The sequence below is a fragment of the Aphelocoma coerulescens genome, chromosome 7, assembly GCF_041296385.1.
Source record: "Aphelocoma coerulescens isolate FSJ_1873_10779 chromosome 7, UR_Acoe_1.0, whole genome shotgun sequence".
NCBI lineage: Eukaryota > Metazoa > Chordata > Aves > Passeriformes > Corvidae > Aphelocoma > Aphelocoma coerulescens.
In genome coordinates, this window is record NC_091021.1 from 15517331 (window position 1) to 15540603 (window position 23273).

At 40.9% G+C, this 23273-nt stretch overlaps 1 protein-coding gene across 3 annotated transcripts in view; it reads right to left on the minus strand.

Moving 5' to 3' along the window:
* Nucleotides 1–23273, minus strand: part of UBE2E3 (ubiquitin conjugating enzyme E2 E3) — a 54108-nt gene that overhangs the window by 24377 nt on the left and 6458 nt on the right. Inside the window, exon 1 of one of the 3 annotated variants that reach the window (XM_069020500.1) lies at nucleotides 3999–4088. The exons of the other annotated variants lie outside the window; for them this stretch is intronic. Coding sequence (XP_068876601.1) covers nucleotides 3999–4066 — 68 coding nt within the window. The 5' untranslated portion in view covers nucleotides 4067–4088. Of the gene's footprint in view, nucleotides 1–3998; nucleotides 4089–23273 lie in introns of those variants that run through there. 3 annotated transcript variants of the gene reach the window in all.

Consider the following 23273-nt stretch of genomic DNA (forward strand, 5'->3'; position numbering starts at 1 on the left):
CCTCTTCAAGTCAATACTATAATAACCTCACCAAAGTCCATCCTCCATCAACAAAGCAATCACAAAGCCCTTAGCTTGCAGTATTTTCTTGTTGAAGGTATACTTCAAGTAAATTTGAATTATCTACTTGATTATAAACATCTATGGGCTTTTAAGCTCAAATGAATATTAAATATACTTAAACTGTGCTTTCCTTCCTCTCTCTCTGTAAATGTCTCCTTGTCCTCCTAATGCAAACAAACACAGACAGTGCTTCTCCCCACAACATTTGTCACTGTTAGCAGCTGGGTGGACACTTCTGTTCCCTGTTCTACCTAGACAGAGGTCCTTGCTCAGCCCTTTTCCTGCATCTCCAGGGTCTCTGCAGGGAAATAAGAGCTCAGGCAAGCAACAATCTGCCTGTTCAGCAACAAAAAGAAAAGAGCAGAGAATATGGATATTTCAGCTCATTTTTATGACAGACCTGAAAACCAGCCAAGAATTCCAGCAGGATCTCTGGACAATCTGAAAAGCTATAAAGGAAAAAATAATCCTAAAGCCCACAGCTAAAAGCCAGGGGTTATAAGAGAGATTCCAGAAACCCTGGGATGATGCAGAAAAGCAAGTTGCCTGAAGAATGGGTCAGGAAAGAGCTGAAACATGGGCTATTCTCAGATGTGGCCAGTAAGTGCAGGTAACTGCAGAGCAGAGCCATGCCACCTGCACCAGCCTTTTACCACTCTCCGGTCAAAAGCAGGATCACAAGGTGTGTTTCAAGGCAGAGGCACCACGGTGGTAGCTGCCAGACAGAACATGAAGAAGATGAGACTGTTGGAGAGGTGGGCTGCCTTTCACCACACAGTGCTGGAAAAAAAAGCAGGTTCATTTGGTCCTGATTAGCCATTTAAATTGCTGTCAAGCCTTCTGCTAGGGAAGCATTTCTCCAAGCTCACTCCTGAAAGCACTGATCTTGCCAAGGGCCAAACAGGGAGAAGGCTGCCAGTTTGCTCTTTCCTTCTACAGTAGATGGCTGCTCCTGCAGCGTGGTCAGCACATGAAAAGAAGTGCTTGGGCCCCAGCTAGCCATGGACACAGAGGACACAGCTGGACAAACTGATCTTTCAGGTGTGCTTCTCCACACTCTTGTTGGGTGCTCTCCCTCCTCCTGCCTCACATTTGCCAAATCACAGGTTCAGAATGGACTGGCAGGTTCCCAAGCTTTTTCCTGGCTCTCACAGGTAAACACTCACTGCCAAAAGTTCTTTCCCTGGAAACAATGATCCTGCTCCTCCTTGTCTCACATCTAACAGGGTGAGTGTCTCCCTGGCCACAGAGAAGGCTTCAAGGCAGAGAAGATGCTTGGGAGAGGTCCCATGAACATCAAGGGAAAGCAGGAAGTGAACACCACTACTCCTTTGTGGGTTTGTACAATAGGAATTAGACCACTTAGGAGAAAGCCTCCAGCTTATTTGTTTACTGTAAGGGGCCTAATGCATAATTAGGCAGAGGGCCCTGTCCTTCAAAGTCCCTCTTTTTTCAGCCTGTGCTCTAACCTTTTAGGTGAAAAACACACAGAAGAAGAGAAATGAGCATGTTTTGCCCATGTAATATAAGCAGGTCTAGTGGCATGCTGATACTTCCCTGTCTCCAAGGAGAGGATAGCAGCTGTCTTGCTGCTTCAACCTCCTGCTCCTAAGTTGACTCACACAGAGTCTGAAAAAAATAAAGCTACAACACAGTGGGTCCGAGCTGGGAGACAGGCAGAGCATCTTGTGCAAGTGCCATTACACCGTTCTACACACAAAATGTCCTGCACCAACTTCTCTGTCCCTGCATAGCTTGAGTGTTTCCTCCTGACAAGCTCCAGTTGAACCTTCTGTTTTAAGTAACACTTTTTTTTAATGAAAAAAAGAAAAATAAAAATAGAAAAAGAAAATTTACTTGAATATTGATGTTTTCCTGGAGCACTGGAAGATACAAGGCAAGGGAAGAGCTTCTTCTGAGAAACACTCTGCCAGTCTTCCTGCTCCAGGATGCGCCTGTTGTCTTCTCCACACAAGTGCAGGGTGTGGAGGGGGTCCCTCTCAGGGGCACTGGCCATCTTGCCTTTGCTGTGTTAGACTTTGTTGTATTCACACAGCTCCTCACAGGCTCCACTGGCAGCCTTCAAGATGAAGTTAGGCCAGCTGATGTTCCCTTACAGTGTTCATGCCTCTGTGGAGCTCTGCCTTTTGGCACTCTCTGTCAGGCCTGGCAGCTCACCTGTGCCTCACGCTCCTCACCTCCCTCCCAGCATCACAGCAAGGGGAGCTCACTGCAGCACCGCCTCAGTCCCGCTCTGTGTTTCCTAATGCTGCCAGCCACACCTCCCAGTCCATGTGGAGAGCAGCTCCCAGAGGAGGCAGGAAACCAAGACAGACCCCCGGTAGATGCCCACTGCCTGCAAGTCTGGTCTATACTTTTCAAATATGCACATGACTCCACGTAACAGCTCGCTGACACCACAGTGACCCTCAACACAGCCCTGCCTGCACAAGGGCTGAGGCCTTTCTCAGCTCCCAGCTTCTGGCACTTAGCATGACTTTCTTCCATGTTCACAGAACAGACACAACAAAAGTCATCCAAACTTTTTGATCTGAAAAAACACAAATGGGATGAAATCACCTACAATCATAAAGGTGTGTTTCAGGTGCTGAGGACAAGCCAAAGTGTTTTTCTACTATTGCAACTGATTTAAAGCAAACAGAGAAATTTGCATGTCTGGCACTGAGGTAGGACATCAGATCTACTTTATATGATTTCCTGCAATGCTGACTTTACACTGGGAAGCTCAGCTCTGTACAGAGGAAGACAACTTCTGCAGTGATGGCAGCCATGTGTAACAGAGATCCTCAAGTCTGCTTCTCACAACCAGTAAAAACTACACTTGCTTCCATCTGGCATTTTTCCCACCTTCCTGGAAATGCCATGGTTAAACAGTTGGGTTTTCTTCCAAAAAGTTGTGATTTAAAATAAACACACACAGTTTCTTTAAGAAATGAGAACCTAATCCCGATTTCAGCAATCACACAACTGCTAGAGGAACAGCACTCAGCACCCAGGCCCAGCAGACAGACAGACACACAGAACAGTGGCAGCTGGGTAGCCACCTCCAGACACTGCCCATTCCTGCCTGGTGCCTGCAAGGGACTGAGGATCTTCTGGGGTGAGACACCCTAATTCTCATCTCCTCCCATCACCACAGATATGCAGACATTGCCTATTCAAACACAGGAGCTGCCAAGGAAGGGAGTGGATGAGGAGGGTCTGCAGCAGCAGGGGTTATAACCTGCTCCTGTGACGGAAGAGGACAGCTCAGAAAGACGCTGACTCCTGCTCTGACTTTTTATTCTACCACCCATCCAGATTACAGCCCAAAGCATTCACAGTGTACTGTGAATTTGAACCCCCTTTGGGTCATTTCCCATTTATGCGCACTGCTAATGAATTCAACAGCTGCAAATCAGGGAGGGGAAAAGGGGGTTTGAGATCTATGACTGCTTCATCTGGCCTACACCTGCATTTCTGGCACATGTGCAAAGTGCATCCAGATCATGCTCTCTTCACTGTAGATAGGGACCACAGGAATTGCCTGCATCGTGTGGAAAATCTACTTAATTGACTTCTACCAAGGACAAAGTTCCTCCGTAAGACACTGAAAGGGGTATGTGCTGCCTCCCTATGCAGAGTAGCAGCCTGAGCCCTGTTTCCTAATTATGTCTGACCTGGAGGACATCAAGACAAGCTATCCAGATCTCTTTTTCAATCAAGCAGGAGAACCATTAGCTATTGCAGATAAACTGCTCAGTGCAAAAACTGTCCTTCTGGACTTGTCTTTGTCAGGATTAGCACAACAGAGCCCCTAAGAAGTATCCCAAGTAAAAAACCAAAAGGAAGTATTTGTAGTGTTGAGGAAGCCTGTACAAACAGACAGTGCAAATGAACAAGAGCCCATGATGCCTTTCAACCCTCTTACTTACTGGGTAGTGCTAGGGTTTGCCCATCCTTCTCCCACATGTGAGCCCAGAGACACTCCTGCCCTGAGCATTACACCCTTCAGCACTTACTGATGACAAAAGAAGGCGCAGTTTACACTTACTTTTACAGCTCCATTAAAAGGTGACCTGCAAATAAAAAAAAATCAAGCACATTTAGTATTATGTGCTGAATGCCCCCAAATAAACAGGATTAAATGAGCATTCAGCCCTCATGTAAAATTTAGGTGAAAAGACTGGCACTGAATGTCTACTTTGATTTTATGCTCATGAAACAGAGTCCTTCCTAACAGCAATGTTCTGAGCAGTTCCTCACAACTACTGGCTCCACATTTCTGCCTCTCCCTGCTTGCAGACAGCACACTGGGATGGAAGTGTGGCAGAAATATTATTCCTCTGAACGGCATATTTCTGAAACTGCCACAAGAAAGCTGGCAAATCGAGGGGACAGCAGGCAGGCCCCAGTTCCCCTGCTTTCTCTCTCCTCACCCTGCTCAGGCACCAAAGCCTGTGCTTTCCAAATGCACTGACCTGACACTGGGCTACACCCCGTGTGGACGCACTGGGGGATCAGACATATTTGAAGATGAGGTTTAGAGATTTGGTACAAATATTAGCAGTGAATTGCACAGCTACAGGTAGAGCTTTTTCCTGTGAAATAATGAACATGATAGCTATTTCCCACTTGCAGTCACCACGCTGGTTTCCCCTCTTTTTTCTGTATTTGGCCCTGCTAAACGGACTCCCCTCCCTCAGACCCAGCTCAGGAAAGTGTTTCTGCATGTGCTTAAAACCCAGTGACTTCAATGGGAGATAAGCATATGCTTCAGTCTTTTACTGGCTGGGGTGTTCAAATGAATGTATACCTTTCCCACCAGTGCTCTTTTGCACCAAATTTTGTACCTTTATTATCAATTACCTGGTATAAAGTGATGAAAAATTAGCCCATTAGTGATTTATCACTTTATAGCTACTCACATTATTCTGATTCAAAAACATATGGACATGTAAAAGAAGATTAAAAGTTTTCCTGTCCTGGTATTCTTACACCACTTCCCCAGCACACGAGGAGGCTGTTAAACATTGTGCTGCACTTCTCAAACAACCTTGCTCTCTCCCCAGATCTTATTTCCCATTTCTCTGAAGTGAGGCTTTGCAAAGAACTACCTTAACCTACAGAAATACACTGCAGAGGTTTCCAGATAGTTGTTCAAATAAGGTCTAGCACTTAATTTTAAATCTCTTTTATAAACAGAAGTGACCAACTTGCATCAAAATAGAGTCAGGTAACATTCTTACTCTTTGTTGGTTTCTTTACCTTGGCTTTTTTATTCCTCATTCTTTTGTGAAATGTGATACTGCTTTTATAGGTGTCCAAATGGTTAATATAAATCCTCAACATTATCCTACAACTAAGATTCCACCATAAAGTCTTTAAAAATACTGCTTTGTAAATACAAGTGCTAAAACAACTAGAGGTGTGCACACTCTCTACATCTAAATGTATAATTACAGGCAAACTGATTGACATTATCTAGAAATATTATTTAAACTAAGAAACTAAACAAATTAGTTATGCCAATTCCTGCCAACAACAATTCTTTGATTTTTAGTAGACTGATAAAGACAGCTGCAATGGGTTAAGAAAGAATTTAAAAATAACTATAATATCAAGCAGGAGATCTTGAAATTAAAAGTGCTAGTGAACTAAGAAAAGGGAGTAGGTTATGCCAAATTCTCACAGTTTAAAAGAGGGAGATGATGGAGCTAAACTGAAAGCACTGAACAAAAGCTGCTTGGTTCATCATTTCTCCTTACCATCCTCCCTAAATAAACCCACCTACCTGATGTCTTTTTGCTTTCAGCTAAAAACACTACTGATATGGTAGGCAGGTTTCCTGTAGCCTTGCCTGGGAAAAAGCACACCAGACAACAGTGTGCAGGCATAGTTATCACCCACGTGCAGGCACAGCAGTGTCATGCCAGTGCTGCTGCCAGAGCATGACTGACCACTGACAAAATAGAGGAAACCAGCCAGGAAAAAAAAAATGGCATGGTGTCTAAACAACAAAATAAACAACAGAATAAAACCCCCAAACAACAGCTTTGTTTTATTTCATGTCATCTGTAATAACAGTGCACATCATACTTCAGAAAAACCTGCTATACCAGGAGCCTTCTATAAAGTAATAATGGCAGAGATTTTTGTTGCCTGTCTGCTCTAGCATCCTCCAAGCACCTTCTGCTAATATTTCAGCATACCATTAAAAGAGGCTAATTGTGTACAGAGAGAACTGTGCATGAAACAGCAGCACAAGCTCTGGCTGAGCTTGGTCCTTCAGCACACGACTTCCAGGAGTGTTCAAGTAAGCCAAGGAAGAGCAGGACCACAGCAGAAACTATAGCACACTCACTATTTGCTAAAGAGCTGCAACAGGCAGAAGCAATACTTAAATGCAACACCCTCTCTTGAACAATTAGAAACATGATTGAAAAGGAAAAAAATACCTAAAACATACACACTGAAAGATTTAAATGTTTCTAATTCTCTATAGATTTACATTAATTTCATCTATTTTCAGACTCTCAGCTGTTAGACTACTAGGCAACGCCATCTAGTGATCCTCGCTGAAAAAAAATCACGCTCCATTCTTTGTTGAAAGGTTCATTCTTGAAAAGGATCACTCTTGCAAAATTTGTTTTTGTGGAACCACAGTATCAGGAGGTGCAAATATTTCAGTACCTATGAGCATTTTCAAACCTGCAGCATTAACTTAGCAAAAAGGTCTGAGCCATTTTAGTTATCCTGAAGTAATTTACAGAACTGACAACACAGAAAGCGAGCTGGGTTAATCACATCTAATCACATCACAATTTAAAACTGCACACACCATGTAGTGTTGAAACGATACAGGGATACAGTGCAAAGCCTAATAAATGACCTCCAGATTGGGAAAGACCCAGAGATAGTATTTTTATGATAAAATAATTTACCTAATTTTTGAAGATTTCTGTTTGTGTGTGTAAAATACCCGCTTGAAAAATGTTACCCCAGTCCTACAATTTCAAGGAAAAGAAACCCTGTGCAGGTTTAAAGTTTCTTTTTTTGAGAGGTGGAACCAGTCAGTCATCTGCTGGTGATAGCTGTGAGATGTAATTAGCTTCTGGTGGAAATTGCCAGCAGATGCAACTAAAAGTTTAAGTCAATTGGCTCTGCTTCCTCCTTACAAGAAAATTGGTGTTTCAGGGCTGCATTCCAGCATGATGGATCTAAGAAACCAAAGCTAATTTGACAAGAAAGGGAAGTGTCCCTTTTCCTGGTCTGCTTTAACCCTGAACATGCTGCATGCTCCTGCCAAGGATGTGCAATTTTTTCTTTTCTTTCTTTTTCTTTTTTTTTTTTTAATCTCTGAAGAAAGTAACTATGATTATAAAAGAGATATTCCACTGAAGAAAGGCCAGTGTTTAGTCCCAATTATTGAAATGACAGCTGAGGAGATGGGAGAGGGAGAAGATGTAAAAGTTAGAAATGGTGAACAAAGGCAGCATGTGAAATAGGAGTTGGAATAGGAAGCACAGCAAGCTTAGGTGCATGAAAAGTCAAGCAAAACCCTGAAGCACCAGTACTGCAGCTGGTTAACACTCAGTCTGAACCATTGGCTTGTGATAGTTCTGCACTCTGGCTGCACCACACTGCACCTTTCAATAGTTCCACAGCAAATGAAGCACAGGTATCACTTTGCTCTCACCCTGCTCTGCTGCACAGATCTGCAAATTTTCTGCATTTGATCAATATTTCATTATTTCAACATTCAGGGCTTGATCAGCTTGTAGTGGTGTATGGGCTGTGCATTCTTGTGACCTGTCCTCATCATGTCCTTCATATCCGTTGTTGAGTAGATAGTGAATGTCCAACCATGACAAGTAAGTGGCATCATTGTTTTTCCAGCTGGGCTTTGTACAAGCCTTGCTGGGATTTAACTTCCTTGTATCTAACTCCCAGGGATATTTGAAGACCTCAAACAGTAAAGAAATTTCACTTCCCCAAAGCTACCATTAATTTGTAATGACCACATCTAACACGAAAGCATTTTTCAGTGGGAGGGCATCTATTAACTGAGTGTTTAATTACTCTTCAGAAATAACAAGTTCTTAACAAATCAAGTAAACATCTACAGCTCCATGTCAATGGCACATGTGCACACCTGCCTTATCGAACCAGGCAGCATGAAGAGCAGAAGGGTTTCTGGCAAGCTGCCTTTCAGCACCCACTTTATCTGTACACTACAAAACTCATTTGATTATGTCTTCAGACTCACCAGAAACTAAAGTGATTTGAGATACGTAAGAAACTCACACATAAAACATACTAAATACAGCACTTACACAAAAGCTTAATGGAACAATGAGGAGTTTTGTCAAGCAGAAACTCAAGCAAAGCGGCCTTTGTTTTTGACACTGGATAGACTAGTCACATTGTAAACTACTGGAATTAGGCAGATCTTGCTACAAAAAAATCATACTAGCAACTGTTTCAATGCATTTCCTGAAGAGACACCCAGTGACAGCACAGCAGAACTGCCACAACCACTCTCACTCCAGCTGCCCCATATATGTATAACTCTCTCCCAAATACCTTTGAATCCTCACTTTGTAACCATACTTTAACAGGTCAGCTTCTCAAAAAAATATGTTAAAAGGGGGTTATTTACCACAATTTTTCTAGCAGATTAACCAGAAAAAAACGTATGTGTACATGGTTGAGCATATTATCCTCACACAGTATTGGACTTTTCAGAAGGTTTAAGAGCAATCTTAAAGATTTTATTTCCTTTTTAAAAAGCCTGTTTTAATAGCAAACCTCTTTCAGCATGCTAGATGGCTTTAGCTAGATGGGAGCCTTTCCCCTCCAATTAAGAAGAAAAAAATCCTGTAGATCTAATCCTGCCTACAGGATATTTTGTTCTTTCTCGTTTTTAAAGCTAATCCTTACAACTTAATTATAAATTTAGTGTTTTGCACAAAAGTGGAATCTTTCTTAAGCACTCTCCGTCTTCCTCTGAACTGCTTGGGAAAGCTTCCCAAGACTTTTATCATGTCTTTCTTGTTAAACAGTTATTCTTCCTATTAAACAAGCAATAGAACAAATCCCGACTTCCTCTTAAAGCAGTGGAAAAGCAAAGTTTCTTCCAAAAGATCTACATAGCCAAGATTGTTAGCTAATGACCTTCACTGCTCTTAAGGCTAAAGCAGTTTGCACCACATAGGAATGTCATCCAGGAGCAGAAACAAAGATAGGAGCTCTTCAGAGAAAAAATGAGCAAGATACTAAAATCTGTACAAAGAGAAGCAGGTAAACCTGGACTCAGGCTTAGCCCAAGGATTCCTTACACACTTAAGTGCTGTGGAGTGCTTAGCCCTCCAGTATCCTGGTTTCACACTGTATAGCTCTATCCCCCAGGTGGGGTGAGGTGGCAGGACACAGATCCAGCTCTGCCTTAGGTCTTTCCTGATGGAAAGCAGGTGGCTGCCAAATCAAATGTGCTGTGTACAACACCTGCACCATTCTCTGCCTCTTTGAGACACCATTCACTCAAACCCCAACATCATCTTCACCCAAAATATCTATTTGGGCAGAAATATGGCTCACAGGCTTTGCTATTCCTTTTGAGATCTCACCTCAGTTTCTGTACGCTTGCTCTTTTCTAAAGGCAGAACAAAGAGAATATTTGGCTTTAAAAATGTCTTGGAAACTACAAATGAAAAATTGCACGACAAGTGTACAGCTTTAATTACATCTCTCAAGGGGATGAGATAGCATTTCTGCGTCCCCATCTTGTCTTCTCTGCCCTGGAAATTTGTAAGATGATCAGAGGTACAAATGTTCGTATTTGTAGGGGGAAAAATGACCTACATTACAGTCCTAGCAGATCATGTAAATAGCAGGATGTAAAGTCTCACAGAATTAGTTTACATTTGAAACATTTTCAAAATATTGTTTTAGCTGGGTATAATAGACCACCATAAGATGTGACACACAGCAAACACAGGGCTGCAATTAAACAGCTGGCAAACAGCCAGAAAGAGATAAAGGCCCAGGCTGTCACTTGCTAGACAATATACATGGCTATTTTGGCAGCCAAAATGAATGTGATAATTGAGCCATGACACATTAAAAAGGCACACAATTTCCAAGGAAAGAGTTCCTGAGCACTAAACAGGGAGCATCTATAGTGTGCTTACAGCGAGCCAAGGTTTATGAGTAATAACAAGACCGGACTGATGACAATTCAGCGGTGCCAAGCCAACCTTGTCTCGTGCACTGCACCACTGTGTGCACTTATTTACCACCAGACACAGAAATACAGGAGTGAAGCCCACAGTGGCCATCAAAAATAAAGGGAACCCGAAAAGTGTGTGGCACTGACTTAAATTGTTTCCCTGCATGTTTTTTATATTAATAAAAAATTTTATACAGTAGCATTTCTATATCCAGAAGGCACAGTACACTTGATTTGACTTCCCAACATCCAGAAAAGGCCCAATCTATATAATTCAGTTTTAAAATAAAAATACACAGTAACACAAGAAGAGTGAATAACTCTTCAAAATCATAATTTTGCTATAAAGAAAAACTACACTTTTGTTTAAGACATGAAGAACTTTAACACTGACAAGAATAGCTGTTTGGAAGACAAAGTCTAGGTTTCCTAGTGTTTCACTGCATGTTTTATTAAATAACCTAAGGACACAACAAAGAAACAAATGTAGCAAATGAAGACATGGTTTTAAATTAACACCCAACAGCTATATAAAGGCTCCTATAAATGCACTCCATCAAATTAACATGCTGACATCAATTGCATTTCCTTCATTTCCTTGAGTAAAGGACTTGAAAGCCAATACACTGTCAGCCCTTAGTCCATTCATTCCCTAACCTCCCACAAAGTGTAGGTACTTATATAAAAGAAGGCAAACTTTAGGCTCTGTTACAGGAAAATCCCTATGAAGAGTTAACTTCCTAATCTTAGTCTAAACTCAACCACATTAAAGACATATTCAAATAAAGAAATTGCATGTGTAGCTTCCCCAATCAGAAAGTGCAGTGCATCAAGAGAGCTTACAAAAAGTGTAAGAAGCCACTTGTAGATCCATTTGCTCCAGCGATATCTAGAAGACAATTGCACAGCTCTCCATAACATCAGTAACAGTGAACCACAACTGACTTGAGGATACTGGCAAAACTTTTGTAAATGATCCCCTGTACTAAGTATCAAAGAAACAGAGGAAGAACTTTCAAGACATTAAAACAGGATCTCTTAAATGTAAATAATTTCTTTTCTCAAACAGAAGTATCAAAGTGCTCTAAACCACGCAGATTTCCCCAGAACAAACTCCCTTATCCACCTCAAACAACCAACACAGGCTTCCAAATCCAACAACCAGAGCAAACTGGCATTACCATACTGGGCCAAAATGAAGAATCAGCATCAATACTTGACTTCATACTAAAACCAGTACAACTGCAATAATTACATAATCACTTTTACAAAATTATCTTTAATGACAGTGATAGTAACTTCATTAAGTGTCAGTAAAGGAAATGGAAACGCTTAAAGATGAGGTCAAAACATGCACTTTTGGCTGCTTCCTCAGAAGATGCATCAAATATGTTATTCATGTCTCAGGAAGAGCAGACTCTTGAGGGTAGCTGCAGCCCCCAAAAGAAAAACGAAATCATGACATGCATTTTTCTGACCCACAAATTAGAAGAAGCATAAGGGGACAATTGCAAGAATAAATTAGTTGACCCTAATCTGAAAATTTCATACAATTGCATGAATAAATGGCAATATTAGTGAAATATATTAAAGAAGTATAGTCTTCAATTTTTTTTTGTCCCCAATACTGCAGCAGACACACAGGCATATTATTCCATAGGCTCTGTCAAGTGGTACTTTAGGGGCAGCTGAAACAAGGCCAATTCACACTCCCTTCAGAAAAGCATTTAAACGCACACAGTTTCCTGGGAAAGGTGAGAAAGGTGTGCTTTCTCTGACTCGGGGCCACAAAGCAGAAAGGCAGTAATTAAAAATGTAGAAACAAAAGAGTAATGAAAAAAAGTAAGTCCCAGTTACTTAACATACCTCATATACTTTTCCCTTGCCCAAATACCCTACGAAATCTCAGCAAAAATAGTTTTTCATAGATCTTGTAACCGGCCTGATTGTGCACAGACAGTTATGAAAAGAGTTTTATGGAATTAAATTGCAATGAAAAAGTAAATTTTCATATAGATTAGGAGAAAGTAGGATGGAAAACTGGTTTAGGACAAGAAACAAACACACTTAAGTAGCTTTGCAGTATGAGAACAAAACTGTCAGGAAGAAAAGCAAAGACTGAGTAACACAGATGCACAGGAATACTACAAGTAGGTAGTTTATTTACACCTACCAGGGAATCAGAGAGTTTCTCATTATGGCTATATTAACTCCAATCAACCTTTGGCCACTAGTAATCAGCAGTAATTGCAAAAGAAAATTTGGAAATAAAAGGAATGAGAGTAAAACTTTTTAATCTTCTGCTGCATGGAGTAGTAGCTGTAAAAAGGTGTGTCCCAGTATAATGCAGAGCACTAATCCTCCCCACAAAGCAGAATACCCTGGAGTAGATAATAACATTCTCTCCAAAGTAAATCCTCTCTTTATTTATACCCTGGCACAGTTTCCAAGTGTTTACATTTATTCAGTAAGCCAAAAAATTACTCACTTATTTTTTCTCTATATTTAACATATAGAAGAACAGCAAAGCTCTGAGCACCTGGACCATAATTAAATCTATAATTCATACAGCAGCATGAAGACTAATACATAAATTAACTCTTCTTGCCAGAAGAATTAATAATATCAGGAGCAATTTACTGCAGATTCCAAAAATGAGAATAGAAAGGTTTTATAGTAAAGCTTCCATCTTTCAAACTTCCCTTAGGAAAATCTTTTTCCCCAAATTTCTATTCCAGTGGTGATCCAGACTCCAACATTAAAACTTTAGAGGCTAGAAAAAAGCTCAGAGAAGCTACAGACAGACTAAGAGGTGCAGTGCCCATTCGCACGGTCACTGGAGCTCCAGGCAGAGCACGGCCGCAGCTGCAGTGCACCGGGCCCAGCACTGCTCCTTGCCAGGAGAAAGAGGTGCCCTGGCTTAGTGCTGCACTGCCGGCTCTGGAGCGCTGCCGGGGTGCCCCAGGAACACGTTCACTCCTAATGGAGCCTTCAGCCTCCCGAGAGCACATGCAGCTGGTGCAATTTCAAACTGCACCCAACATACTGCAGTTTATCCACCCACCCTAAGACAGAACAGCACAATGGGATGTTTCTGTGTCCTGCTCTGCATCCAGACTGGATAAAAGCCAGGCTCTGGCTTGCACCTAGCTAAGAGACTGTAGTTACACACTCCAGCAGTGCCAGGATGACTCATGGTGCTTTGCACTCTGCCAGATGACTTTGAAGGGAACAGAGAGCTGCATATGGAAAGCACAAGCAGACGTAGCACAGCATCTCTGAGGCACTCTTGTCAAGCATTCATTGCTTATGGCATCTACTGCAAAGCTAACCAGAACTGACCCCTCAGTTTGTGATCAGCGACCGACTTCAGAAAAAGATCAACAGAATTACTTTCAGAAATAATATTCAGTGCACTGCATGGACTGCTCACTGCACAATTTAATGTTGCCTTTTTTTTTTTTTTTTTTCATTCAGGCTTCAAAAGTCAATGCTCTTTCAAAGTTAACAAACATGGAACTCTTCCATGCATAAATGGATTTGGACTAAGACCTGGGGGCAATACAGTGTCTCATGATTACCTGTTCTTCACACACTTTCAAGAAGCAGAAAACCAAAGTGATATTTCTATTGGTGCAGCAATTTTTTTTCAAAGAGCACTCTTATCTTCCCACCTCCTGAAACCAGCTGCTATCACACTGGGGGGAACGTGTCATCTTTACTGGAAAGATCCCCAGCCTGGATGGATGATTTTAGTGGGGAGGTATCCAGCTTATTTCAGGTGTAGGGAGAGATGTGTTCACTGTCATTCCTGTCTCCTTACTCCCATGTTTGAAAACAAAAAGAGAGTGCAAGCACAGCTGAGTCTGACAATCCAGATAAGAGGTTTTATTTATATTTATTTTTCCAAGGTCAGAATCCGTGAGTAAAGAAAAATTAAGCACACCAACTTGCATTTGTCAGAAAAAAAGCAGAGTTACCAAAATCTCTTACAGTCCTTCCTGAATGAAAACTAGGCAGTAGCTGTCTACAGCACAAATGTACAGCCTGCAGAGAAATTCAGAGGCAATGGAAACAGCATAAATAGCATCCAGAAGGATGAAAAGTCATTTATCATAGTACAGTTCACATCTCTATTTCCTCCATCCCTGATCCCCTCCTCTCTAATTTCTAGTAAGGCCCACTGGTCATTGTACAAGAATTTTGCCCAGAATGCCCTTTATATCTGGGAGAACCACATGGTGCTCAGCCTACAGTAGCTGTTTTAGTGTCAACAGCCACCACTGTTTGCCTTCTAACTGATAAGAAATTAAATCGCTTCTTCTATTCTTAAAACAAAAAAACCCAAGCAGGTTTAACAGAAAACAAAGACTTTAAAGAATGCTAGTCTGTGGTATTACCATGAAAAATAAACCAAACAAAATACTTTAAAGTCAAATGTTTTCACTGCATTTGTTTTCAGAGAACCTCGAAAGTAACTGATTTCTCCACATATGGATCTATTTAAGGTTGTTACTCTGTATTATCAAACAAATCACTGCTTTGTTTTGATGATGTCCCTTTCACTTCAGACACTTGTTTCTCTTCTAAAAAAGCAAGTTGTGGTGTGTTTGTTCTGGTATGACCAAGTACACCACCTGGAATTCCGGCTTATAAAAAAAAGGAAGAAGCAAACCAAACTCAAAATACACAGCAGCCAGGTTGCTACTGCAACTCTTCCCACTACCTCAGCAATCCAAGACTCTGCGGAGGAAGGGGAATGTGGAGCTAGGCACTACCTGGCTGTATAAAGCTTATATGGGTATCGTACAAAATCTCTACTCCAGACAAGAAACACTTTTGCAGCCACTGACTGTGCCTCAAATAGTTTATCATGTGAAGACCACTCTCTCAGATTAATGTTTAATCATACTTGTAGAATTTTAGGTTCTATAGTATTTCTACCTTTTACATAAGAATCTGTATCACTCAAGCAATGCTTAAGGTGCAGTAGGCTGTGCTGTGTAACTTAGATCATTTGGATTTGCTTCCATATGAATATAGCCTTAGAGTGTTCAGCACAAGTTGATTTCAGACTCTTAAGACCTCTCTTTGCATTAGCTTTATAGAAATCAAACCAAAACTCATAATATTTCTTTTAAGTCCAAAGCTCTGAACAGAAAACCAGGTATTTGCCATAAGGGTGTTGGTTCTCTGAGCCCTCAGGGTGTCTGTAGAGGGAGAGGTTGCTAAATCTGTAATGTCCAACCACAGCTTCTGCCATTGGTATTAATGAAGTAGATACAGATATGCCCTAGGTTATCTAAGAACAAGTTAGGACAAGCACTATGCACAATGACAACACAGAGCTCTGTGTCAACTAACCATCACTGCACCACTTCACTTGCTCCTCGGATCCTCCAGCCTGGATGAAGTCTTTGATGTTAGGATACCAGGGGGAAGGACAAACACCAGCTAAAGCATTAGCAAAGCCCAAGCAGTGACCACAGAGTAGACAGGTCCTTTGTCAGAAAAGGTGTATTTGGGGAAGAATCTGCCCAGTCTGCCACAAAAGCAGCCTTCACAGCAAGAACCACCATCAGCTGAACATCTCTCCTATTGCATAGCTACTGATATATTGAAACACTTCCCCACCCCCCAAAACCCACTCTGCTCAAAGCATTTACAGTGTAAATACTTTACTGAAATTGCAAACAAAAAAGCTTTCTGCTGCTAACCTTCCCTTACAGAAAGGAAAACACCCATGTTTCCATTTGTCCAATGAAATCTGACCAGCTCTACTGATTCACTCTGTCACATTTTGGTGACTTTCATGTCTCAGCTTCAGAGTGAAGTGATAACCTGCGTTCAAACCTAAACCACCTCACTGCAGCTCCAAGCTCAATGAACTGAGCCAGCACTGCTTGAGAACCCTTGGGTTTCTACAGCACCATACTGCTAATCCAGTCACAGGGTGGCCTGTGTGCTGGGCACAGCTACCTTTGCTCAAGCTATGTTAAACAAGCACCCAAAAGGCAGGCTGGCTGTGCACTGAATGAGTACCTTAATTTGCTTACTGATTTCCAGCCCTGCCACTGAAGCTACATGAAGGGTTTCTGGCAAGGGAGGAACTCACCTCCAAGACAATTTGTTGTGAATCCCTGAGGCTGGCCTTCAGCTTTGCCGTCTGTTCTTTGACTTTGCTGGCTACTTTCCCAGTGCCTGCACCCTTCTTCATGCCTCAGAGAGGAACTACTCAAGTTTATAGCAGCATTAACTCATCAGCTGGAAACCTGCCAGGCTGCTTACATTTTCACTACAATCGTCTGAGCTCTGATTCCAGAGGGTGCTTTGAGACAGGATCCATGGTCACAGACAGTACTATGCAACTGCTTTCTGATGTGCTTGCATCCATTTGGGGCACTGTGCAAGATGCATTAGTGCTTGCATATCTACTGCAAACTGCCTCTGTGAAAGGAAAAAAACGCCCCTTGCTTTTGTTTAGCTCAGTGTTGGAGATACCCATGTACCTGTGGAACAAACACAGAGAATCCAAGCACAGAGCACATGAATTATCAAAAATCAAGATCTACTGCACAGCCAGTGTTATCTGTTTCTCACAAAGGTGACACACTTCTGGAGAACTGAAGACATGTGACTAGTTTATTTCTAGTTGGCAGACGGTGACAACTTTGTGCAATTAAAGTAGGATTAGGTAAAAAATTAAAACAAAGCCAAAATTGGGGGGGAGGGGGGGGAGGGAAGGGGGACAAAGTGGAATAATAAATCAACAGCAAAATCACAAGACATTTGCTTTTTTTGACTGACAACAGGACAAAATCTGTGCACCTTTAGTGACTTTTTAAATAAATGTTGCTGCTGCTTGGAATCATAGTACCTGTATATGTTCCAGGATGATTACACTACAAAACCCGGACTAAAATACAGTCTTTAAATGAAGTGAAAATCACTTCCCCACAAGCTTTCCTTTAGCATTATCATTTAAATCCAGTATAAAAGCTAGTTTGGTCAAACTGGTCTTTAAGAGGTCACTTGGTCTATTTCCTGCTTGAAGTAGAATCAACTGTATCTAAACTGCTCCTGTCAGCCATTTGTTTCTTAAAAACCTCTGGCAATGCAGACCCACCACCTTTTGCATGCTGTCTTTATGTCCAGCTACACCGATATTAGGTCTTCATTGTGGCAATTGAAGTTGCTTTCCTTAACTACCAACTCTGGACGAGCAACAATCGCCTTATTTCCTTTGCAGCAACTTTCTTCTATATTCAAAGATCTTTTCCTTTCTTTCCTCCTTCCTTCAAAGCACATAATCCTCAAAGTGGTTACATCTACTGTGAGGAACTGCTCCTCATCCAGTCTTTTTTTCCCCATGGATTTGTGCAGCTGATTATGCCTACTAAAGTGCTGTACCTTGCAGTTCTCATTATTAAATTACATGGTATTTTTAAGGTCACTTCCCATATTTGCCCCCATCATTTAGCAATCTACTCCTGTCCTCCAATGTGCCTACAACCCCTTCCTCCCCACTGTTAACTCCAAATGCAGTATTTATATGCTCTAGGCCAGTATCCTCATCAATAAGGAAAAGATCAATTACTAGGGACTGTCAGATGGTCCTCTACAGATTCTTCCAGCCTGAAAGTGACTCACTGCTAACTACAGGTCACTTTGGTGTTTCATCAAAAAAATCCTTTTTTTTTTACCCCTCCTTTGTTTCTGAAAGCAATGCTTACAATGGTAGTTTAATCATTGTCAACTAAACTTGTATCTGAGCTCCTAAAAGGTCTGGCCAGTCTGTTTTACATAAGTGCTATAAAATTAACAACTGCTTCAGCCATAGTTCTGAACTAGGTAACAGTATAGTGCACTCTCTGCACAGGGAAAATTAATCCAAATTAACACAAGCAGGCTAGGACTCATTTATCACCAGCAGTTACTGGCTCAAAGTAAGGCATCAAGGTGAAGTAACAGCATAGCTCCTGGCACACATGCCCCTGTCCGAGATGGCAGCTAGATATCCTTGCTCCTGCCTACCCAGCCCTGCACTCAGAAGATATGCTCAAGGTATTTTTTCATGATCTGTGTATTACCTGTCTCAGAATGTTCCACATCTATGCAAACCCGAGTTACACCAGCTCCAGGAAATCTGCACACGAGTTTTATAGGAAGTAGTTAATTTTACATAAAGGGTTTAGTGCACTTTAGCTGATTCTCTTGTATTTATACTTTGTCAAATTGAATTTGAAATAGGTGTCCCAAGTCTGTAATAGTAAAGAAACTGATACACAGAGACAAGTCAGTCTGAGGAGGAAGCATTTAGTGCTAGGACCTTGCCACACATACTGTTCACCACAAACTAAGTATGACAGGCTGGCAGTGGTGAGCAACACACAGTTTGAATGTAAAAAGAAAAAAATATATATATGTGGCATATTTTAGTCAGTTTTATCACAGAGCCTGAAGGGCCTGTACCGTTATACAAATGGATATCCAAAAAGCAGATTTGTCCTTAAGTCTAAGAGCCATTACTTGGCATTTTTTTACAAATTTTTGCACAACAATGCCTAAAGAATTGTTTAAAAAACTGGTCTGTCAGGCTTTTCTATTGTTCCCAGATAAAACTTAAGACATAATGAGCATCAGTTCTTTAACACCAGCAGCTGAATCAAAAGTGTTTGAACTATTTCTGCAACTTTAAAGTAGATAGACAACCATGATTTTTTTTTTTTTTAAATTTTGACAGTAGTGCTATTGAAAACTAGTGAAATATCTATATAATCTTTGGACTAGCACACAGACACTTCAGAGCAGGTAGGACAGTACTGTGGACACTGCTCACACAGAGTCAAACCTGCAAATTTGCAGGCATGAAAACTTACTCCCATAAGTAGGTATGTTGATTTGTGTTGCATAACCCTCTCTTAATTATGCCACTGAGAATATTTGCATGAGAAATTCACTGTGTGGGGGCTGATAAAAAACCTTGGTTTATAGCTTCCAAGAGGTCAATACTAGCACAGGGGAAAAAAACCCCAAAACTTGAGGCATTTTGAGTTAGTGGATCTGTCATCTAGTCTCAACTGAAAATAATTTAAATATTCTCACAATTCAAAATGCTCAGGAGTTACACAATCTTTCACTATTGCATTTGTTTAATAAAATTATATTAAATAACAGGGTACTCTAGCTCTACTTAACACTTAAATGTTTTACTGAAATGCCTTTCTAAATTTGCATCCTCCCTCTTCCTTAAGCAGCTTCACTGACTGCCAGCAAATTAGGTAAAAGCCATTCTGCAACATAAAGGTTATTACTACACCTGGACAGAAATACAAAAATACCAAGACTTCTGACTGCTGTGCTAATTTATACCACTCTTTCCTACTCTGACCTGGACTACAGCCTTCTGGTTAGAAAAAAGGAGGGAAGAACAAAAATGGAAGAAAATGCTTAGGAGAAATGATTTTAGGTAAATCAGAGATGGACAATAGTAACAAGTAGAATTTCAATATTCATTTGAGAATTTCTTCAAGCATGTTTTTACAGGAGCCATGAACCCTCTTCATTGTATTTTTTTAACAGTAAACTTCTATATAGAGAAGGAAGTGTTAGAAATAATTGTGTGGGTTTGTATTCATGGAACCATTCTGCAAACTTCAGCTTTCTTTTCATATAGAATGCATTTATTGCACTCAGTGGTGACAAAGTGCTGGGCACTGGAGAGACAATAAAAAGCATAATGTCAGTGTCAGAAGATACATTATCAAGTAGAGTTTGGGTGACTTTTTAAAAATTTTGCTCATTCAGCTTCACCACAAGCATTTATGCACATACTCTTAACTATCTTTTACATAACTTAATCAACTTCTTTTCTATAGGGAACCATTTAGTGTTCACAACTGGGTTTTCACTGCAGAGGTGAAAACCAGAAAAACTGACCATTTTATTTTGTCACTGAGGTTCAGTACTTAGTAACATGAAGACATTTGCCCAACAAGAAACTAACAGAATAAACACAAAACTGGAGAACTTACACTGATCTGAAAAGTCAACAGCTTGAGTGGAAGAAAAAAACATACACATGTGAAGATGGGCACACACTTGTGAAACTGTGTAGAGGCCTGCTATTTGACTGCATGCAAAATATTCTTTCTCCTCCTGATTTCATAAAAGCAACAGAATGCCTGGTTTTGACAAAGGGGAGATGGAAACTTACTACATTTGAGAGACAAAGGAATGGATTGACTTATTCATGTCCTGGTGCTTGTGGTAAAAAGCTTCGTGTGAACAATGCCTACTCTGAGAGGAGAGAGGAAAAATCCAGCAGAGTTCATTTGAATCACCTATTTAAACCATTTAAACAAACTTGGACGATGTTTTTTCCTTTTTTTTTTTTTTTTTAACACCCTTCCCTGGGGAGCATGACAGAGTAATCACATGAATCTGCTTCACTTTCTGACTGGAGTAGTCACCTCCGTGGCAGAACTGGAGCAAACCACAGCTGTGCAGTAACATCTTCAACAGGCACAACTGTTTGCAGAGTAAACATTTGCCTATAACCTTACTGTAGACAGAGTATGTTAACAAAAGGAATGCTCCTACAAGCTTAACTGCAGCACCTTCCTCACAAACACAAGGCTGCATTAGCTCAAATCCTGCACTACCTCTGCACGTGGACGAGCCTGCACCACCAGCACAATTGTTCATTGCTCCTCATTGTTTCAGACAGCTCAACTGAAAGAGCTTAAATTGCTGCTCTGAAGAATAACTTCACAATATTGCTTTAAACACACACTGCAGTGCTTCCACACTGATGGAATAACAAGCACAGTCCGACAGTTACAAACATCTGGATTCATGGGTCCATAACTGAAGCAGTAATAGTGTTCACCTGCCGGGGTTTTGCAGGCATTCTTCTTTGTGTCAAACTCCAGACCCTGGCATTGGCAACACTGCAGTGTAGAATTAGCCCAAGATGTGGCAGTAATGAACGGGACAAATGCAGTTCTTAGGAAGCAGAAGAATCCTGTATTAAAACAAACCCCCTACGTGTCTTGCTTCCATTTGTTCTTAGTCCCCATACTTTGGAGTGTTATTTTAAAATAAATAATTTCAAAATGAGCTACTCATAAACCATCAACCTCCTTGCAAGTCTAAGAGAGCCTACAAACAGCAAAATCATCAACTGCTACCTTTTGTTGTACTGCTCAAGAAATCACATTAGTACATATTAGCATACCAGGCCTGAAAATAAATAGGAATCAATACAGTAATCCCTATTAAGGAAAATCTTTCCAACAGACATATAAAGTCAGGCACTCACTGGCTACAGCATGAGAGAGCAGGGAGCTTTTGGGATGATCCAAACAGCTTCCCTTAGTAATAAGCCCCATTTCCCAGAAGCTACGAAGAAAGCAAGTTGTTTCTCTGACCAGTACTCCAAGGCATGTTTTGTCTGGCCTTTCCTCTTTACTTTTTTCTTTTTAACCACTTGCTTTCAAATATCTACTTTTTAATTTAACAAAGAGAAGAGTTTAAAGCCAATTTACAGTACAGAATACAAAAGACTTACATTCTCCTGCCTGCCTGGGAAAGATACACTATTTCAACTCACCACTTTTTAAACCACATGAATTAAGCTCTGAGTGAATACACTAAATCTGGTGTTTGCGTTCATTTTCTGCAAAGTTTATACTAAAGTGGATTTGTTGTAAAATGGGCTGTAAACTATAAACTAAGCTGACATGAGTCTTATTAAATTGTACTTCAAAAACTTTTCCACAAAGAAGAACAATGATCAGTTTAGGAATGGAAATGAGGAAAAGGGAGCAAAGAAAACTGGTACACATTTTTGTTATTGTAGATCATCAGGGCAGCCAGGAACAGCTAAAGGAAGCTGCTATAAATCACAGCACCCCTGGGAACAGCCCCACTTGTGCCAGTCCTAAAATCCAGGAAATACAATGAGCATTGGAGCTAGCAGTGCTCTGCTCCACCTGAGCTGCAGCCTCCAAGTTGGGCAGGTCACAACAGCAGCCTCAGACATAACCTTAACTACAGAGCAGTGACCTCTGATCCAAACAGTTTTATGCTATGAGCTGAAAATAGTTATTCCAGATATGTCAAACCTATTTAAGAGCATCTCTGCAGCCCAGACTTGCCATGCACTACATGTAAAATCTTTGCAGCATTTACCTGAGAGTCTGTAACAGTGGGGTTTGGCACACTTCCATACCTTGAAGTATGTGTAAGTGCTTGGCCATGGTTTGAAACTGAGCTGCCTAGGAGCAATAGGGCCAAGATCTTTTTTAGCTTTGCTTTATGCTATTAAAAGCACAAAAGAAATTAAATACAGCACACTGCACCAAGTAGCACAGCTTTGAGTTAAGCCAGAAAAAGCAAGAAAAAATGGAATCAGATACCTGTGTCCTCAGTATACCTATGTATCCCAGTGCTATGGTGTATGTTGGACAGAAATTGAGTTGTTTCAGGCTTTTCTGTTGAACAGGAGAAAACCTGAGTAGAAAGCAGCACTTAATTTTTCTCCAACATCTTTAGTGGCCTAAGACTGAATTTAATTTTATTGCTTTTGATGTTTTATCTTTCTTGACGATCACACCAAAATCCCAGGAATCTAGTACTATTGCACGTTAAAGAGTAAAGCTATCAGCACAAACATATTAAGTTCTATAGTTGGTACCCCCAAGATGCAGCTCATATTCACTGCTCACAAACATGACAGCATGATACATGACAACATGATTTTTTCAACAGTTCATTGTCGAATTAACAGAATCAGAAATCAATCTTTACTGTTGAGACAGGCAAGCAAAAAACTACCATTTAGTCAGTTTTACTGTGCCTGTCATCCTGCCATCCCAGTGCCTAAAACAGAAGTTAACGTGCAGCCCAGGCCTGCTCAGCACACCCAGGAACAGGGCTTTCTTTGGGGCTCTGGGATTTTTATAAAGCAGGTGTT